The 15,630-nt window shown below is 40.0% G+C and overlaps 1 protein-coding gene across 7 annotated transcripts in view; it reads right to left on the bottom strand.

Moving 5' to 3' along the window:
• arid1b (AT-rich interactive domain 1B) overlaps window positions 1-15,126 on the bottom strand; it is a 103,548-nt gene extending 88,422 nt beyond the window's left edge. For all 7 annotated transcript variants that reach the window (XM_073855666.1, XM_073855668.1, XM_073855669.1 and 4 more), the window contains exons 1-2: window positions 13,950-15,126; window positions 8,996-9,184 (exon numbers count right to left, since the gene is read on the bottom strand). In XM_073855666.1, the coding sequence (XP_073711767.1) occupies window positions 8,996-9,184; window positions 13,950-14,972 (1,212 nt within the window). In that variant the 5' untranslated portion in view covers window positions 14,973-15,126. The remainder of the gene's footprint in view (window positions 1-8,995; window positions 9,185-13,949) is intronic.
• Window positions 15,127-15,630: the final 504 nt, after the last annotated feature.

Raw genomic sequence — 15,630 nt, 5'->3', positions numbered from 1 at the left:
ATGGTTGTGAATTAACATTTAAAATTGTTTCTAGATAAATTATGCACTTAATAAAGTTACATACCTTCTATGTAGATATCACAGAACAATTTAAAGGGGCAATAAGTAGGATTTACCCCATCTAGTGGTGAAATTGTATTTTGCATTCAAACGAACAGTGCTCTCTAGCGCCTCCCCTTTCCAAATGCGTGTTGCAACTACGGTAGCCATAATGTAATCGCTGATCTCCTTGTCAGTTTCAGCTGGTTCACATGTTCTGAATGAAAACGCGTTGTGGAAACACATTGGTAGGCTAGTGCTTTTTGTCCTTCTCTGCTATTATAGTTTATCAATACGGCGGAACGATACGGAAGCCTCTTTGGACTTACCCGTTCAATGTAAGTAAAGAGAAGAAATTCTAAGCAAACAAAAAAAGTCAGATCACTGGCAGAGGTCATTTGTCACCAAAGAGGACAAATTTATGAATAAAGACATTGAATTTGAATAATAAAACACTTAAAATCCTACTTACAGTCCCTTTAACAGATTGAATCAATGCATTCTTTGGCACCTTTAAGGATTTAATTTATTCAGAACTAGGCTATATTAGCCACTGCTTTCATCCTCTTAGATACAAAGCAGCCAAAAAATTCACATTCAATCAAATTAAGTTTTTCCTTTCTCCTCCATCCGAACATTTTACTACACTTCGGTTGTAGTACAGGATTGTCACTTAAAAATAAACAGCGTAACGCCTCCCAAACAAAACTGACAAATGTATTGTGCTGATGTGTGAATGTCCCAGAGTGTCTCCGTTGATGATGTGTTATCACTTTAGTAATCTACAACTGTTCCCCTCCGCTTCGATTCACGACAACCTGTCTTACATAAGAGAACATCTGTCATTGGCACACCCTTCATCCGCTGGAATTCTCATTTGTCATTCATACCGAATAGAAAACAAATCCACGACCCATGATGATGTGTTTTTCTCTGTAATGTATGCAGAAGTGTGTCAGCGAGCGTACACACACACACACACACGCACGCACAGTGCTCAGATGGGAACTGAATGTAGAGCTGTGATCTCTGAGCGCTTTTTAAAGCTTTTTTAATGAGGAAACGCGAGTCAAGCAAGGACAGAACCCAAAACAACGCTGCGAAACATCATTAATTAGTCTTTCTCTTGTTTTCAGTAAAAAATAGCTAAACATTTTCCAAAAAGCCTGACCCCAAACTTAATTTGAGATGCACTCGACTTATTTTAGACAAAAATGCCAAGAATGGTTGGATGCAGCCGAACCATTACACATAAATATTTAGACCATTTTTCAAGGATTTTCGAATGCTCTGTAGGTCATGTTAAAGGATAATTGCCTCACTTGACTTTTCAGTCTTTCCAACACTTCTCAAAAATACAAAAGCATGACAGCACAGAACTGCTTCCAAATCCAAAAAGGAAATTGTGTCCAAGCACAAACAGCAAAGTCAATCCTGGATTGCTTTTGCATTGTACGGTGTTTGTCATACAGGACAGTTGAGTGGCATGTGGTCAGATATGCCTCAGGGTGTCCATCAGTTTCTGCTGACTGTCCCGGGATGGGACACAGTGTTCTTATACTAGACACCTGTCAGGACCTGCGGCTCCCATCACGCAGCTGCCCATTAAAAAACATCCATCTTTGCAACACATCTATGATATCTATATCTATACACACATATGCACTACGCATACTAAAAATCGTTTATTTTAAGTGCATTTGCGCCTCATTTCTTTTGCAAATTAAGCTTGTACCCAATTCACCAAAGTCAGTACTATTTTCCTGGCTCAATTAAGGTGGGCCTATTGATGGTTATGGAAACAGACAGTAAACATTTTAGAGAAACATCTTATTAGGTTTTCTGGCAACAACGCAGAAATAATTCATCAAATGACATAAATGGTGTTGCAACTGGGCATATAGTGTATCCAAACACATTAAAGAAGAAAAATTACCCCTTTATTGGAAATGGGAGTCCATATTATTTTAGCCGTGTAGCAAATAATTACGAGCAATAACTGTAAAGATAACTATAACAATAACTAAACATACCAGATTATAACATTTTGTTTGTTCTTAGCTTGCATACTGGCGTTTAAATGCATGAACCGTTTAAATTTGAATGGATTTTAATTGACGGTCAATGATTAAATTTTTTTTGGATCAGCTGGGAGCTGTCAGGGTCTGCGGCTCCCATCACGCGCCTGCCCATTACCGTATTTTTTGGTCTATAAGCCGCAGGTTTTTTCATAACTTGGCTGGTGCTGCGTCTTATAGTCAGGTGCGCCTTGTAAGTCAGTTTGAATTAATTTTGACATTTATGAGGCAAGAGACATCATTACCGTCTATAGCCGCAAGAGTCCGCCATATGCTGCTTCTGTATTTATGTAATTTAATGTAATTCAATGATGTGGAATGACGAGTCTGCAAACTTCACGCTAGTTGGCTTGTTCGGTTAATTTAGACTATTTAACCTTCCAGGTAAGTTCTGTATGCTATGGTTTATCGTTTAAATAACTGATAATATTACTTTAACGTACAGACATCTATTCAGCCTGCTGTTCTGTCTGCTATTGTTTAGTTGAATAACTCACCTTTCCAGATTAAATGTCTGTTCTTCGGCTTGGATTTTTGAAATAATTTTCTAAATAAACGTGACGTATAGTCCAATGTGATATATATATTTTATTTCGTCTTAGGGCTGGGAAAAAAATCTATTTGATTTTAAAATCGAGTTGGTAGGTCAAATCGATTCGCCCAGCCCTATTTCGTCTTATTGACGCATTTTTGAATGATGCGGCTAGTCCGGAAAGTAAGGTAAAACATCCATACTATACATCTTTGCAACCCATCTATGATATCTATATCTATAGATATAAAGGCATTTTGCATACTAAAAATGCTATCGTTTTATTTTTAAGTGCATATCATTTCTTTAGCAAATTATGCTTGTACCCAATTCACAAAAGTCGGTACAATTTTCCTGGCTCAATTAACGTGGGACATGATGTTCGTTTCTATAACCACGGTTCGGCGGGGCTTTGAAAGTGATGGCAACAAAATGGTTCCTCTGTGAGAACGATTTTTTTACTTAACAGTTATCGTCTCTAGTGTGAACGGGCTTTTAAACCCGTCAATTTTAAGTGGGGAACAATAGTAAATACTCTCCAGAACAGATTTATTCGACATGATGTCAATTTCTTGACATGAAAAGTTTTATACGCTTTCCCTCCTTAAATAACTTGTACGACTAAAACAAAAAGCAGTCAAAAGATCAATATAAATAACACAGCAGGGTTCCCCTGGTATCAGGCCAGATGAAACATCCAATTTCAGGTAGAGTTGCTGAAAAACACTGTCCTCTGGCCCCCTGGTAGATAAAAGTCATTACAGAGCTCCTCGCGGTTCGGCACGGCAGCGACTAACAGCTGTATAGACGCGCGGCGCGTCCCTCAGGTTAGAGATTACCCAAAACCTCTCTCCTGTAATGATCTCATTACGTGCTGGCCGCATTCGGTGATGTCTTCCTCGATTAGCGCCTCTCCTACATTCCACCGCGCCAGGAGGAGATTGCTAATTCTGATCTTTAGTTCTGAAAGGTCACGTCCGTACCCAGGGGCAATCATGGGAGTAAACTGCACAGGACTGCTGACCGTAGAGCGGTGCAATGGGATCTGGAGGTAATAAAACGAAAGTGGCTGAGGGCTGAGATTGCAGACGATGTTTCTGAGGTCTGAAACATGCTCGGTGTGTTCACGGAGAATTGTAGCTACGCAACCTGATAGAAACTTGTAAAACGTTGCATATGGAAATCTCAAATATTAACAGATATGCATTTTCAACATAGGTAGTTTTCTCTTTCATGTCAGCTACTATGAGGGCAAAGCAACATTTATAACCTATTTAATTTTTTTAATGTGACGAATCGTATTTGGTGTACGATAACTTGATTTTAACCATCTGGATTTGATTGTTTGGATTTGAAAAAGAAATATGTACGGGAAGCTATAATTGGTTATTTTTGGTTATGCATCTGCCTTTGATGTGCACAGCAAACGTGACGTCATCGTGGAGCGCACATGGCGGAGTGCAAGACATTTTTCGTAATTGCGCATGGCTTTCGAAAATAAACAACCTGACCACATATTATTTACCCATTATTTATCCATCCCCTGTAGAATGTGCCGCCACAAAAAATCTACTCATGTAACAGTCTTTAAATAGGGCATTTATAAAAACAACTGTTGGGGGGTGACTAGCAACGTGACAAAGTTGAGAAAAAGGTTTAAAGGAAAACACCACCGTTTTTCAATATTTTACTATGTTCTTACCTCAGCTTAGATGAATTTAGAGAGATTAAATGCATGCATTGAAAAAAGATAGGTATGTATTAATTAATCTAAGTTGAGGTAAAAACATAGTAAAATATAAAAAAACGGTGGTGTTTTCCTTAAAAATAACACAAGTAAACAATGACAAGATTTTTATTTTCGGGGTAACTACAGATGTAAATGTAATTGTAACTATTATATACAGAACTAAACACTTGTTCTATCTATTTCTCTATATACACACATCAAATAGCGGCCAAAGTTTGAATCTACGTAAAGTTTGAACAGAGTTGACCAATTATTATGTTTTTCAAACCCACCTTTCCCATCAGGGATCGTATAGTGATTACCAGCTGGTCTGTGGTGCTGAACTTAACTCAGTCAAGCAGTCAAGTCTAAATTTAGTAGTGAACTCTGTACCCAGAATAGGCGTCCCAGACCAACCATAGAGCCTGCCAACCTCCACTGACAGACACGCAGCGCATTAGACTGTCAACATCTCTGGTACACTGGGAGCAGTGTCTCTCCACGCTGACAGGCATAACAGATCCGTTCCTTCTGCGCCAAGGTCTGTCAGCCTTCAGACTTCCAGGCTGTGGGTCATTCCAGTTTTCCTATTACACGATAGCACGGAGAGCCCCGTTGCTATCCCGGTTTGGAAGCTATGAGTCAATGCTGCTAATTTTGAGCGTCTAAGATAACGGAAGATATCGTAGAGGAACAGTCACCTGTGTGACAGTCCACTGGGGTGGGTAAAAACATTGTGGCATGATCAAAATTGAAGTATTTCCATCAGACAAGCAATATAACTCCATACGTGATATATGCACATTTTTCCACATCTCCTGCGCAGCGAGATGTGGTTTAAATATAAGTGGAACCACTTTAGTGGTAGTTGAAAGCATATTACATTTGCATTTATGCATTTTGGCAGACGCTTTTACCCTTGCATTACAAGGTATACATTTTTTATCAGCATGGATGGTTCCCTGGGTTCAAACTCATAACCTTTTGTGCTGCTAACACAATGCTCTACCACTGAGCTATACAGCAACTATAACGTGAGACAAACTCATTCATTTATGTCTGCTCCCATGTGTTTGTGATGACAGTGCTTCACTGACTGAATTTAAATCCCAAAAAATTTTCACATTTAGGAAAATGTAGTCTTTCTTTTAGGGATGTGCATGTATGTAATTTTTCATTTTGATTAATCCATAGGTCTGAAAAATGAGAACTCAATTAACTGGGAGCGGGGCAATCAAAGGGACGGGGCGTATACATCATGGTGAAAATGAAAATATTTGATTAAATTGTGACAGAAAAATGAACACATACTAGATTATAAATTAATTAAATGTTTTAAACAGAAACCTGTAATGCTGCGTTTACAGGCGTGAAGCGCGAGTGATTTCAATGTTAAGTCAATGTGGAGACGCGTTGATGCGCGTCTTGTGGTCTCGCAGCGCAAATGAGGCATTTGGAGCGGCGCGGATGACGCGATCCCGCCTCATTCGGACATCTAGTTCAGGCAAATGGCGCGAATTGAGCACCTGGCGCGGTACGCATTTTCGCCTGCCGCGGTACGCATTTTGCGTTTGACGCGAATTTGCGGCTGACGCCCGAGTTGAAAAATTTGAGCTTTGGCGGAAATTTCGCACCGCGTTAACCAATCAGGAGCCTGCTTGCTGCAGTGCCGGCAGCCCCGCCCGGAGTCACTCATTCAACATGAAGGAACGCTTGATATTGTCCGCAAGCAGTCACCCGGAGCTATTTGACACAAGCTTTTATTTCTATAGAGACAGTCATCTTGCAAACAGACAACCGCATAGCAATTGCCCATCCCACAAGAAGCGAATCAAGTGCTTGCCTTTTCTGCGCGTCTACTTTGCTCTCGATGCGCGAATGCATTCAAACTGTTCAAGCGGCAAACTAGGCGCGGTAGACGCGATTTTGATGCTTGAAACGTGGTTGGTATAAACGCAGCATAACAGGAAAAACTGCGTGATGAAGTGAAACTACAGGGTTAATAAACACAAACTGACGCGCTTTATATATGACGCTCTCTACATAATACAACATAAATGTATTATACAACGTGCATATATCTGCACAAAATGCAAGACTTAAACTAAGTTATGTACTGGAGAGACAGTTTAACTCCCGTTGTGTTTGCGCACATTAACAGCGCGCTTTTAAACACGTCCAGCCAAAGCACAAGCTTCATAACATTAACCAGCTTTAAGTCTTTTGCTATCATTTTAGCGATTAGCTGTGTCGTGTCGTCCTCTCACCTGTTCATAGTCAAGATGTAATGTTAATGCTCGTATAGTCTCAGCCTCAGACGTTTAGCCAACAGTCTGTGGGCGTTTTTCGTACACTTTTCTGGAAACCCTGTGAGAATGTCAAAGTCGTCTTTGATTGGTTGAAATAAACCGGATTTCCAGGAGACGCGAGTGTCGCGATTAGTTTTGGTCCCTGGAAAACAAAGCTCTGACGTTCCATTGAGGAAGAGAATCAGTCGTGTTCACGTGGATAATAATGACCAGTTATCATGATCGGCTAAACATTCTCAAAAATATGCAAAGTTCGCAGCATAGACCCTCTAAAAGACGTCTAAGAGTTTTGCTTGAGGTAATTAGTGGAGTCAAAAAGTTCGGTTCTCCTGAATTGCATGTATGTGTTAAAAAGTGAAGATATGCTTCAAACAGACATTTAACGGGAGCGTCTCATTGGTGTGGCTGTTAATGAAGTGCACAAGGTTGATCAATGGTGAGTAATGTTGTTTATTTAGATGCTAATCGGTTGCGGCTGGTTATTTCAATAACTGACTTGTTGCCAGCCGGCTTGTTATTGTGGGGAGTCCGAAACGTGACGCTAGACGAAACAAACTGTGATTGGTTGTTTGACATGTTGGTCAAACAGCTCGTGGGCGGGCTTTGTCCAGAAAAAGCAGTGAAAAACATGCGAGACTAATGCTCGTATGGCTCTCTGGTATCTCTTGACATTTGATGTTTAAATATGAGATGATATGAGGGAACTTGTGACGGCCATGTACATTTTGTATCTGACTGACTGTATTTTCGTCCTACGTAACGTAGTGATGTGAAGTGTGTTCGGCTTCACAGCATTGTGCGGTTCGGCGGGTTGACGCGAAGCGGGTGCGCGGACTTTATCTGTTTGTTTTTGAATCATGCATGGTAACGTTACTGATGTCATATAACGGTCTGCGTAGCTCGACACAACGTCAAACACGCGCTTCTTTAATACCACAGGCGCTTGTAATGCTAACCAGACATCCAAATGCCGCTATAATCACCAAAAAAATAATAAACCCACATGATCATCGTTTTCATGATCGATGCCACGTTCGAATACTCGAGCAATCGAGTACTTGTGCCCATCCCTACTTTCTTTAGACAGATCCATCTTTTCTATTCATTTTCCATTAAATGATGTGATCTGATGTTTGTTTCTTCAGCGATTGCTGTGAGCGCAGGTGTCGTGCAGCTTTACTCCTGGGTCCTAAAGTACCCCTGTTTCTCACAACATATGCATACAGACTTGCTGATTTGACCTGTTTTTATAAGAAATTCTGATTTACTCACTTGTGTTTTATCTGAACTAGATAAACATTTATCTCAAAACCCCATATGTACCACGATTAAGTGTTAAAGTTATTGATTTGATGTATATGCAAACAAGTAATGTAAAAATCCATTTTAAATTTGGTTTCCATCCAGTACTTTTACATTTCTAGAAATTTTTCACAAAACCATGATAATATTGATAACGGTGGTGATTTTGTTCATGTTTCATGTTTGATCTGTATTACCTTAGTTGAAATCATAGCTAAAGCATATCAACTATAACACCGAGCTAACATTCATAAAAATAATTTTAAAAAATCTGCACAGTTTTTCCTGGTTAAGGCACTAAACAGGTAGTTCAGTAGTAAGTTAAATTCCACAAATTTCATTGGACAAGAAGTTATTAGACCAAAAGAGCACAGGCTTTACAATTTCCTCAGACACCACACGTCAGACGTGGGTAACACACAAGCTAAATCGTCCTCTTATTTCGCTCAAATAGTCCCAACTGTTACTGTTAATACAAAAAAAAATGTTTTTAAATTGCCAACAAAGGCTAAGATTGTAGCTAGCAACAGCAGATCTAAAAACAGCAGCATTAAAACAGACACTGTTTAAAAAGCTCTTTTTTTCTTAATTATTTGCATATTTTTAATCACACATTGAAATGTTTAAAAGCAATATGACACTTATGCCATCATGGCTGACTATACCGAAATATGACCATAACAAATATCTTGTGCTTTCGTCACACAATTCATACCAACATCTACTGAATAATATTAGGCAAAGCATGATGTGATATGTGGAAAAGTGCTGGCACATAAACCAAAAAACGACAGAATAGAAATGGACATCTGTGCATCTCAAAGCATAGAGTATAATGCTGCATTCCTGCTACCTGCCAATCCTGCAAAACTGACCTTTCATGATGCAAAACATATGCAAAACTTTTTACATGCAGGTCAAAGTAACGCATTATGTTTGTGTTGACTAACAGTCACGTAACAGTAAGTAGACACTATCTGCAAACATCCTCTATATCACCTCTTACCTGTTGCTGAGGATACTGCATCCCTCCCATGCCGACCTGGCCACGCCCCTGCATTCCCATTGGGTATCGATGAGAGGTGGGTGATCCGTACGGCTGTCCCGGATAAGCTCCGCCTGGCTGGGAATAGGCACTGTTGCCCATCCCGTACATCTGAGAACGCTTCATGGCCATCGGATCCATAGGTGCCACCTATAGAAGAGGATCTACACTTTAGCATGGCAGAATAGCAAAGTACAGCGGTATGAAAACATTCATGAAACAACTTCAATGCCTGACCATCCTGGAATACAAATAGCAATCATAAGGCACCGCAGTTCAGTAAATGGAGAGATTTAGGGCAACGTGCCATCAACTGAAGGGGCTCGGGGGGTCAGGTTTACTCTCGAGTGTCTCATCTATGCCAGAAAGACTGAGAGCCATCCAAGCTAATCTTCTCATGTCACTGCCAAATTCAGGCCAATTGAAGCGCCACTTACAGAAAATGTGACCAATTTCAAAAAGCCTGGGAGTGCTCTATAAATGAACGGTTTGAGCGGTCACGCAAGAGTGCTTTGCACACACACACACACACTTTCAATGACTATTTTGTCAAATTAGAGCTACTTGGGGAGACTTGTTCTAGTTTTGAGTAAAATGAGTTGTGTACTAATAGGTCATACAGTTTCCAGGGAATTCTTACATAAGGTGCAAGTCTGCTATGACGTACTACTATTATTATCATTATTATATAACAATTAGAAACATCCTCTTTAAATCTACTCCTAACACACGCCACTGATGCTTTACGATCAAGACCATCATCAAATTAAAATATATGTGCAGTAGTGTGACTATATTCACATATTAAGCAGTTATTAACTACTTCTATGTTCTCAATCTGATTTCACCATCTGGTCTTAACACAGAACCTCTGTGTAAACTCTGGCTGCACAATATATCGTTTCAGCATCGACAACGCAATGTGCGGCATGCACATGTGCAACAGTCACATCGCAGAATATTTTTTCGAAAGGAAAACTACTTCAGATGCCTTTGCCAGTGTTAAACTATATGAGATGAGAAATCTGTGAGCTATACAAAAAAATGCAAGGCCAAAGATAATACCTCTTAAACAAATCTTTTCAAGTCATCTGGCAAAGTCATCCAGTATTTCTCACACCGCAAAACACTGCAATATATTGCAATTATGCCGCAATATAAACGTGTGTTTGTGTATGCTTTTATTTCTATAGTATAGTTTATATTTGAATAAAAAACAAAGAGTTTGGTTCCAAAATGTGATAAACACCATTTAAAACAAAATATATATATATAGTTACTGCAGAATGCAATAAATCCACTTAACCAATCACAGCGCACAGCTCCACGCATTGTAAACAATAATGGCACACGTAATCCTAGTTTTCCTTATCTACTTCGTGATCAACAAACAAACAAAAACACAATAGTAATTGACATAGTAATTGGTGGTTTTCTGTGAAAACCAGGGAAGAAACGTAAACCATCAAAATCGAATAATTTACATGAGAGGCACTCGGGCAAAGAAAAAATGTCGGCTGTTGCTTGTTCTCACACCACACCATCAAGCTTCTGTCATGCTAACATACTGACCCCAGGGGATCTTATGTTATTTTCCATTATTTTACTCAGAGTCAACGAAAATCGAGCAGGACCAAAACATTTTACACCTGATCACTGTCAAAAAAGTTCAGCGACGATGGGGCTGGGTATGGGCAAGGGCCTCATGATACGATACGTGTCACGATACGATGCATATCACGATACGATGCAATGCCCTGCGCATTGCAGTACATTGCAATGCTTTTTCTTTTTTTAATCAAAAATGTAAAAAATAGAGCTGATTTTTTTCTTTTTTTAAAGCCAAAGTGCGTCCACACGAAAGCTGCAGTTTTTTTGTAATTTTCTGCCATTTTTTCACTCCCGTTAACTTCTGAGACATTAGCCGTATATGACAGACAACTGGACAGCGACATCTACAGCAGCGGCGGAGGAGGTCGTTTGACGCACACAGAGGGATTATTAAGGGTTTTTAAATATCGATAGTAGAGATTGAAATATCGATCCACTATCGTAGGGAAAACGTATCACGATAGTTAGCTGTATCGATATTTTTGCACAGCCCTACTAGTCAAATAAATAAATATAACATGACAAAGATGAATGCACATTTATATATTGATTCAATAGATTTATAGCATTTAAAAAAAAACTTTTTGGATTTATTAATTTTGTGGAAAAAATAATCTGTTTTTTTTTTATAAAATCTTTGAAAATCAAATTATGGATTGGAATTTTTAATGTTATTATAACCTAAAGATGCTATGTGAAAGTTTGTAACAGAAAATAGTGGTTTTCATCTTTTCACTTTCTTGGTATAAAGACACATTTTAACCCAAATTAGTCAAAATGGATTTATTGCGTTTTGAAACCAAACTCTTCAAATGTATGTGAACAAGTGCAAGATACACGAGATACAGCCTAATAAATAGTGTATTTCAATATGTGAGTAAGTATTGTGGAACTATATACATTTCATGCAAATAAAATTAAGTTAACAGCTCAGATTTTATTATTAAAGGAATAGTTCATCCAAAAATGAAAGTTCTATCGTCCTTTTCTCATCCTCGTGCTTTTCAAAACTTGTACGAATTTATTTTTTCTGGTAAATACACAATCAGAAATTTTGAAAAATGATGAAAAACACACAGCTGCCATAACCACTGACTTCCATAGTAGGAAAACAAATATTATGGAAGTATTGTGATAAATTATGAAGATATTTTTAATAAATGATGTAGACGGTATACATTAAATTCAATCGTATTTGTGTTTCCTACTATGGAAGTCAATGATAACAATCAACTGTGTGCTTACCATCATTTATAAATATCTGCTTTTGTGTTCATCAGAAAAAAATAAATTCATATAGGTTAAGAACGACATTATGAAAAGAAAATGATGACAGAATTTTCATTTTTGGGTGAACTATCCCTTTAAGACCCCTAACTTAAATTTTACATGAGTGTAAATGTCAAATCACATACAAGCAGTAGTCTGTAAGGCAAAATATGAGCCAGTTGATGTTATTCAGTCGGTCTGTTACTGCCTATTATTAGTCCTAGTCGAAGTCTTGATATACTAGTCAACATCTGAAGTGGATCCAAAACGTTTATTAACGGGTATTGGTTTTAAGACAACTTTTAGGAAAGGTTATAATCCCCTTCAAATGTTGACTAATGTATTTAGTTATTACGTTGGTGGTTACGTATTTAACTAAATTTTGTGGTGCAAATAATAATATTTAGCCGTGCCCGTGATTTGTATTATAAATGCTACTTCAGTATATTGTACATTTTAGCAAGGCTGAAACAATTTATTGACCAATCAGAAGCCAAGACACAAATTTACAAAATACCGTTATGAGGCGAGCATTACACATTTATTACATTTTTTAATGGAGATAATCTAACCAGCAAAAAACACACAAGTAAGGACACTTGGCATTCCAGAATGAATTGTAGGCAAAACAGTAAATCTGTTTAATTACTGACTACATTAACCTTTATTATCAACTGTGTTTATCTGAGGTGTGAAGGCATTAAATGTAAAATGCATCTTGCCAAGTGAGCTCCAAAACCCTTTAAGTGTCTCTCCTACTAGATTTCTCAGGAATGAATGGAGTGCATAAGGGGTATCAGGTGTCTTGGCATGCGTTCCAGTCATGTTGTGTGGGCAAGCCCTGGAATTACCCGAAGCAATAGAGCGCAAATGTTCCTCATGTGCCACTATGAAAGCACATGGCTAATCTGCATGTGTGAAGGTCAGGACTGTTCATCCATACACAGAAGGGCCCGCGGCCAAAACTTATCTCATCACAATAAGACGCAGAAGTGGAGACACCTCAAAGGCAAGCAGCCTTTTGTATTCTGGGTGCATGTTATCATATGCAAATATATTCACCTGCTTTCCTTCTAAACCTGTAAGGGTGAGGAGATTTGAAAAACAGTACCTCAGCCAGTTGGGCAGTAAAATTCAAAGTCATATCCCTAACTGGATAGCTTTATATTTACATATTAAAACCTACTCAGCTGCGTTCAGTTTCAAAACTGATGGACCTTGCAAAACAGACAGCATTTTTAGCGTTAAAAATCTTGAAACAATGGGTGCTGACCATTTTTGGGCATCATAATGTTGTCTATTGAAACACGTCCCTATCTAGACAGCATTTAGTTATTATTATGCTAGGCTCTGCTTAATACAAACCCATTGTCTTATTATTATGCTACATCTTAATTAATTATGTGCAGACGAGGCGCAATTGCGCTAACAAAACTAAACAATACCACTCGACAGTGTCTAACATTTCAGTTGGCCATGAAATGAAAACAAAAACATTTTATCTATAAAATCCAACATTCGCTTTATTTCCGCGACGCCGCCGTCTGATATTGCGAATCGAACGAATTTCACAGGGCAGTATCCACCTTCATTAATTCTTACTAAACTGATTTCCTCATTGACAGCCGCGTATTTATTCACAAACACAACATTGAATCCTCTATAAAAATGTTACACACTTATATTGTGCAAGAATACAACCCACCCCGCGAATCTGACCGCGGTAACGTGCAGCTATCGGAGCCAGAAATGAAGTCTGCCTCAGCGCAGGCTAACGCATGCTAACACCGTTAGCACAGTCACCTTGGGCAGAACTTGACACGTTCTTCCGTCTGTACACAAATAACACACAAGTCCCAAAACACCCGAATAATAACATAAGGTGATAACGGGAGGTACACTATTTTAAAGTCATTGATCGCGTGCATTAAATATAAATATGCCGCGCTGTCTATGCTAATATTATGAGTAGCATCAGGCCACGGTTAAGAGAAACTTGATACACATGCGCGCTAAAACGGTCGAATACGTTCACCTGAGCTCTGCCGTTGCCGTTATTCCCCGGGCTCATGGCCGGGTGGCTCCTTTGTTGTGTTGCCCAGCTGTGACCGGCAGCGGGGCTATATGGTGAGCCCATGTCTTTCCCTAGATCCATAGCGCTCTGTTGTTGCTGCTGCTGCGGGTAATCTTGATAACCGCTGCCGTATCCCCGCATCATCGGGCTCGGGGACGTCAGGAGCTGGTTAAGGGTGGGTGTAGCTCCGGATTGATTCTGTGCTTGGTACCTCTGAAAGCCGCCGACATTGGAACCGGGAGCCGGGGCGGTAGAGGCCAGGACAGTCTTGCCATGACTAGCAGCAGCGGTAGGCGAGTTGGTACCTGGGCCCATCATGTTCCCCTGGCGTGACGGGCTCATCATACCGTATCCAGCCCCACCGTACCCCGGCCGGTAGTTGGGATAGTGGTTGTACGGATTGTTGTGGTACCCTTCGTGGGAGTTTTGCACTTGATCCATGTTGCCCTGCGCCGAATGCATTAAAGCCGTCCCAGGGCTTTGTTGTCCGCCATGTTGATCAAAGCAAGGCCCTCCTCTTCCATTCCCGTAATAATGATTAAACTCTGAAACCGAGCTGTTCCCGCTTTGGGACGCGTTAACGCCGCTCCTGCTGCTGCTGTTGTTGTTATTGTTGTTAGCCGTCGGTCCGAAGTTGGAGCGCTCGTACTTGCTGCCCATCCGATCCCCCCCGACTGTGGACGACCGATCCTCCTCGTCGCTTGTATTCAGCAAACGCGCGTGCTTCGGCTCCTCCAAAGCGTTTTCTTTGCCTCCATGCTGTCGATTCGCGGGATCTCCGCGCGCGGGTGTCGTGGTGATGGTGTTGATGATGATGTTGTTGTTGTTGTTGTTGTGGTGGTGAACGGCTCGCGGCTGGTGCTGTGGCTGCTGATGGAGTGCTTGCGACTGTTGCTGTGGAGGTGTGCGATGATGAGGCGAAGGAGGGGGATCTCCGCTTCCAACATTTTTCACTTGGTGATTCGCCACCAGACCCGTTTCCATGCTTGAAGTCGGGCTTAAATAGAAAGAAAGCGATGTCGGTTTATTTCCAGCGCCTTTGAGAGAGATTATCGTCGCTTTAGATCCTGGTGCCCATCTACATTATTCATTCTGCATCGTCTCCTGCATCGTGCGTTGCCCACATCACACAGATTCCTCATTGGCACCAAAGCTAGATTTTAGCTTGTGGTACGTGGATGGGGCTTGTGTCACACATGACATGTCATGTCTATAGATGCTTCAGTGCCGTGCAAGCTGTGAATAATAACCAATGCATTAAAACAGGTGTATAACATAAGTTTTATTGGCACTATCGGCACACTACATTAATTAAAATGAGGTAGTTTGCAATAACAAAGTCTCCATTCCCACAGAGTCAACGTTATGGTGTGTTGATGTAAATAAGACCCCTAGAGGAGCCCCTGTACTCCAGCAGGCATGGCATTATCAAACATCTCATCCAGCTCTTCTGCACCGAGTCTGCTGGAAAACATGGACTGCACTATAAAAAATACTTTGCTGCCTTGGAATTTTTTGTTGAATCAGCTCAGATTTACAAGTCATTTCAACTTACTATTATTTATCTTGACTAGAGATGAGTTGATATAACTACATGTGAGTTGTTATAATTTATAAAATTAAGTTGACTTTTCGCAACTAT

This window comes from Misgurnus anguillicaudatus, chromosome 18 (genome assembly GCF_027580225.2).
Source record: "Misgurnus anguillicaudatus chromosome 18, ASM2758022v2, whole genome shotgun sequence".
NCBI lineage: Eukaryota > Metazoa > Chordata > Actinopteri > Cypriniformes > Cobitidae > Misgurnus > Misgurnus anguillicaudatus.
Note: the sequence above shows the minus strand (reverse complement) of the source record. Positions and strands in the feature narration are given on the sequence as shown.